The following is a 6,000-nucleotide window of genomic DNA, read 5'->3' as shown; positions in this document are numbered from 1 at the left end:
ACCAGGTTGTCATCATGAAAGTCATTATTCTACAGTATGAAGCAAATCCTGTATGTGAATTTGTTACCATGAAAACGGGAAACCATCAGGACCCATGGTTAAGCCACTTCCCTTGCCTTGGTCAATCACAAGAAACTTATTACAATCTAACATTTGAAATCATCTTAAGAAAGATTCTGTATCAATGAATCTATGTTTAATTCCCTAGTGAGAATGAGAATGAAAATTGCCTACAAAGACTGGAGCCACTTCCCATTGTGAATCATTTAGATATTGTATCAAAACCAGTGGTGGGTTCACCCTTGCTGCCACAGTGATACTGCAGCATCTACTGTCCTATTTATAAGTTTCTACTTTCCACATCAGGATCACCAATGTAAATGTGAAAACGGTGGGTAGGTGTTCACCTGGGAATTGGAGAGTGAATGCCCTGCCCAAGGACATTCACATCCAAAATATCCTAAAACATTCTATTGGCCAAAGCATAGTGGGTATGTGGCCCCAGCAATGCAAGTGGGAGGTGCACAGGCACAGACCGTGCATGGCCACTGTGTCCCACAAAACCTCCCCTTCAGGTGTGTGCTTAAACACAAGAGCAGATGAATGTATTTTTCTTTCAACTACAGATTCATTCTGTAGCAATATCTGCTAGCTAGAGGACACTTCCTAATCTCCTGTCCCCTTCCCCCACCTTGGACAGAGAATCTAAGTTGGCTCCAATGGAACAAGAAGGGCGAAAACCCTCTTTTTCCAATAGGAGGTGTGGGCACAGGGCTTCTTTGCACATTTGAAGGCTTACGGAAAATATCCCCCCAGACCAGGAGGTCTGAAACCTCTCAGTAAGCCCAGCCCAGGAGAGTTTTCAGAAGGGAGAGGGCTCCTAGACATCTGAAGTACATGCCTTGAGTGTTACCCACTGGGAGGGAAGATTCCTGGGTAAAGTTAAGCTGAAAGGAACTTGTTCCTGAATTACCAATGGTTCAGAGGCTTTCATTTGGATATTTGGTCCTTCGGCTCATCTAGAGAGCTAGAATACTGCAATCTCTGAGATGTTTTACAATTTTCCCCATTGTTCAGAGGAGAGAAATTGGAGATGCTGAGCAAATACAAATAGAGGGAACTAAGCAACTAAGGGGACAACTAGGGCTGTCAGCCTCGAGGGCTTACCGAGTCAAACGGATGAAAATCATTTAACCAGTGTGCTTCTAAAGTAAATATGCACCAAATACACTTCAAAAAAACATACCATACACATTTAAATTTAGAATCTAAGTTCTTTACTTAATTTGCAATAAGGTCTTGGTAAAACAATGCAGTGGCTCTGATGTGTTCTTGCCAGAATAGGCCTTAAAGCCCCAAGCTTTACAGGAGTCAAGAAGGCTGTAGTGACACAATAATGCTGCCAAAGACATCCCAGTGTGGTGAGCTGAGCCAGTTGCGGGGGCAGGAAGTTCACCATGTGGACACAAGGCTGCCAAGAGCCATGTGCTCACTGCCTGGTAAACAACCAGGTAAATACTTAAGGAGCACTACCTCCAGAAACGAGGTCACTCAGGATTTTCCTCTGATTGCAAATTTCAAGCCAAATTCAATAAAAGTCATTTTTGTCAGAAATAATTTAATATTATTAATTAGAATTCAACAGAGGGGGCCTGCCAGCTGCTCTTCTTACTACCTTCAGCAATAACTTAAACAGGAAAGGCAGCATTTGGCCAGGGGATCTAATCTTCCCCTCTGTAAAATAAAAATCCAGTGGACATTCAACATGGCAACTCACAGGAAGTCTCCTTAAGCCTTAACTGCCAGATATGAATGGCAACAGAACTGCAGTGATTAATTTACCAGGAGGCCGTACCATTCAATATGGCGGCTGTTTGTCACCTGCCCCAGCTTCCCTTCTTCACAAAACAAATTCACGTATAACTTAACCCATGGTTTCTGGGCTCTGGTCCAGTAGTCACTTTTGATAAATAGATTAAGCATTATGTATTTACACTTTCATGGTATCAAGCAATACAAAACACAACCACAATAATGGTTACTGGCCTTTAAGAGCCAGGACAACAAGCTTCCCTGATGGTGTCTACAGCTTTACAAATGCTGGTTCCTTTCTTAATGGAGGATAGGAGGTGAGGGACAAGTAATAGGGATGTAAGGTAAGAAGGTAACATGGAAAAACACTGATTTCAAAAATCTATAGTCAATAACATTAAATAGGAATAAAATCTTGTAATAATAGATACACACAACAATAACTGACATCCACATGTCAGCAGAACCAAGACCCCCATAAACACCTGCTTGGTGCCCTCATGGGCACTCTATACCCGTCACACCAGCCAGGAGTGATAAATGCCAGATAGAGTGTCTCAGCTACTAGTAAAAAAAAAAAAAAAAAAAAAAGAGGCCAATATGAGATGTGCTGGCCCAGCTTGGGCCAGGGTGGCACCAAGAAAGTGTAGTTGAGAATCAGATACTGATTTCAAGGCACCTTCCCTTCCCATCCAATCCCCCAATTTCCATTCTAATTATATCATACAGACTTGACGCATGTACAGATCTGGGCATAGGGTAAGCATGTCACTGTTTTCAACTGGCCAGCAGCCACCTCCTACAGGAGTATCAGGGAACACAGAAACTCATTTGACAATGCAAGGATACTAGTGCCCCTTGACCAGAGGAGGTCTTTGCAGGTGAAGGTCCCGGTGCTTCCAAGCACAGAAAGCCCCTGGACCCTGGAGGTGGCCTGTAAGAAAGCTAGCACAGGGTGTTAGAAGGGGACTGAAAACAAGGAATCGCTGTGGGCTTCAAGCATCCACTCCCATGGGAGGACAGGAACTTCAAATTCAGTGACCATGGCCAGCAATGGATGCTCTCAAGGGCAAAAGGTCAAGGGCTTAAATAAAAAGACAGGTGAGACACCATATTAGACAGGATCACAACCCACAACAAAAAAGCTACTTGTAATCTGTCTTAGCTCTGGGGTGGACAAGGTAAATGCAGATCTACAAACATATATGTTACTGCTTGTTACTGAGCAAGGAACTACAGGTTCATGCCTCACTGCGGCTGGGCCACAGGGTGAGCTACGGCTATACTGTGGCCTGCGAGTCTTCATCTGAACTCCGGCTGTTAGTGCTCTTCCTGAGGCCTTTCCATGTGTAGCCTGCAAAGGTTGGGCTGATGGGTAAGTAGCTGAAACATCTGTATTTTTTAATAATGTTCATGCCAAATGGCAAGTCGTAGGATTCCATGCCATCGAGAGACTTGCTCCCTTTGCCCACGCCCTTCTTCCATTTCCTGATTCCCCTTTCCTCTGGAGTACCTGTGGAACACACACACACAATAAAACAAAAACAGAACAATGGAATGTTTAGTTAAATAGTTCTACCAAAAATTGAGATTCTCCACTGCTGCTGTCTCATAGATTGAAAGGAACGGGATGACAGAAAGAACACTTGAGGAGTAGCTGATGCCCAATCCAGAAATCTAAGAATCACTAATCCCTCAAAACAACCACTTCTCTCTAAAATGCCAATCTGATCTTGCAAAATGGGGCCCAGAGTCATTATTACATCGCACAATGCCTTCACCACTTGGTCACTGCACACCCACCCACCACTCATCCAGACATATCACTTTTTATATTGTTTTGCTCCATTTCAGTGGGTGTGAGGGGTGCATTTGTCACATATTCCCCACTTGTTGTGCTTCTGTGAGGATGAACTGCCACTGGCAGTTCTAGATTAGACCCCTGGAAATTCTGTACCCTGACAGATGAGTCAGGGAGAAAGATCTGGACCTACAGAGTTCAGCAACTCCTGGACTCCTTTTCAAAAATCTTTCCAGTGCAGAGAGGAGCACTGGCACCTGTTAGGGCTACATGGGAGCCCTAACAATGTACTTCTCTGCCTGAGCCTGACTGTTGAGCTTGACTCTATGGTGCAGGGCTTAGGAGCCTCTCACATATAAGCTATGCCCTCTCATGGGCATTTCAGTAATAAAACTGACTTTAATTTCCATCTGCCTGACTCCTTTGTCTCTCTCTCACTTAGTGCCGACTTAGGAGAGAAAGAGGATGTTACTGGCCTCCCACAAATCTAACACCTTCCACCTATTCATGTGTGTGATTCCTTCTGCCAGATGTGTTCACCCTTCGCTCCCCCAGTAACCTCTTCTTGATTGAGGCTTTTTGGAGGTAGGTTACGGGAAAAATCTCAATAAAACCTTCAAGCTCAAGAATAAACATCATCCTTCCTTGACAGCGGATGAATCTACCAGTGCATCCATGGCAGCACTTTACAACGATACAAAGCAGCCTCCTCTAGGAAGCTGGGAAGGCCACAAGGCAGGGCCGACATCACATCCTAGTCCATCACCCAGCACTTGGCATAGAATGCACCAGCTGTGAAACAAGGGCTATGGGTGTTGGAGAGGGAGCTGCCTCCATACATCTCTTAGGCACTGGTCCTGGCTGTGGCCTGCCTCTGGCATGACTCATTTAAAGGACAGGCTCCACAAGGAGAAGTGCTGCCCACTGGTAGCAGCTGGCTTAGGAGTGTGTGAACAAGTCAACGAAAGCCAAACTGCAGAGCTCCAGGCAAGGCTGAGCAGAAGGGCAGGCACAGCTGGAGCATGCTTAAGGCATCCCGCTGCCGCTTCACCATATGCAAAGAATTCACCTGCGTTTTCTTAAATGTAATTAAGCAAGAAGGAAAAAAAAAACTAAGTTTATTAGCAAAAGTGATTCATGAAAGGTGGTTGAAAGTGTCATCTCAACCACTTTAGAAAAGACCATTTTAACCAGTGATTGCTTTGAACTGATTCACTCTTCCTGCTTCCCATATTTATTTGGCAAAAAAAAGTAAGTCACATATGTAATTAGCATGTTTGATATATACCACATACCTGGGATGGTGTTATCCAAAATAAAAGCCACACAGCCTCCTACAAACATAGCAGTTGTGAGAAGAACATTCAACACTTGATCGATTCCTGTTATCCCTGCAAATGACATAGCAACTGGTCACTGCCAACCAGAAGAGGCCCGCCCTTGACTTAGAAAGGAACACTGGGGTGGACACTAATTGCCAGTCTGTCAATACAGTGCATGAAAGTGTAAATTTCTGCTATGCATGTGTAGATAAATTTTTGCCAGTAACATGTTAAACTACTATGAATGCTTTCAACAATAATCAAAAGTTATCTCCATAAGGAAAATTCCTAACAATGGTTCACAGAAGATAAAACTAATACAGTGAAGTTCAACCTGCAATGAACTATGAAGAATTTGGGGGGGGAGGGGAGTGTTGTTTGCAGATTAAAAAAAAAAATCAATATAAAAGATGGCTGTTGTAAGGCTGAAAATTTTACAAAGTGAATAATAAGACAACAAAAATATTTGTGGGGTCAGCAATCAAAAAAAAGGGCTTCAGAATTCCGGGTTACTAATTAGTGCTTAGCTTCTTTTAATTAGGAGCAACTTTATTTCTAAAGATGTTATCACATGACTATTAAGTAAACAGAAGTTCACACACTTTCTATATTTAAAAATATAATGATCCCCAACAGAAAAATAACATGTGGTTTGGTGAGACTATGGAGAAACAGAAATCACTGTGTCCCACATACCTGGTGGGAATGTAAAATGGTTCACCTGCTATGGAAAACAGGTGGTTAGGAGTGCAAAGGGCTTCCAGATACGCTTCGGCCAAGTGGGATTTAAATGAAAAACATAGATGAACATTCATCAAAATGATTCTTGAAGTTCCAAAGTCCTCTCGATGAGCTGTTTGTGAACTGCTGGCTGTGGTTCCAACTTCCCCACAAGATTCAAGGCCTGTTTTCCCTACCTGTGACGAGAGGGTTCTGTCTGAGGTAACTTGGAAGGACAAGCCCAAAGAAGATTGAAAATCCAAGCACAAAGAGGTTCCGGGAAGAATTTAAATCAATGAACTGCAGGTTAGAGAGTCCAACAGCTGTGATCATTCCTGGAGAGAA

The 6,000-nt window shown here is 43.4% G+C and overlaps 1 protein-coding gene across 1 annotated transcript in view; it reads right to left on the bottom strand.

The window, feature by feature from the left end:
* Nucleotides 1-1,260: 1,260 nt before the first annotated feature.
* Nucleotides 1,261-6,000, bottom strand: part of SLC23A2 (solute carrier family 23 member 2) — a 134,411-nt gene continuing 129,671 nt past the window's right edge. The window contains exons 14-16 of the mRNA XM_059037631.2: nucleotides 5,853-5,990; nucleotides 4,909-5,004; nucleotides 1,261-3,325 (exon numbers count right to left, since the gene is read on the bottom strand). Coding sequence (XP_058893614.1) covers nucleotides 3,093-3,325; nucleotides 4,909-5,004; nucleotides 5,853-5,990 — 467 coding nt within the window. The 3' untranslated portion in view covers nucleotides 1,261-3,092. The remainder of the gene's footprint in view (nucleotides 3,326-4,908; nucleotides 5,005-5,852; nucleotides 5,991-6,000) is intronic.

The sequence above is a fragment of the Kogia breviceps genome, chromosome 14 (genome assembly GCF_026419965.1).
Source record: "Kogia breviceps isolate mKogBre1 chromosome 14, mKogBre1 haplotype 1, whole genome shotgun sequence".
Classification (NCBI taxonomy): domain Eukaryota; kingdom Metazoa; phylum Chordata; class Mammalia; order Artiodactyla; family Physeteridae; genus Kogia; species Kogia breviceps.
The sequence above is the reverse complement of the archived record's forward strand: the minus strand, read 5'-3'. Positions and strand labels throughout refer to the sequence as shown.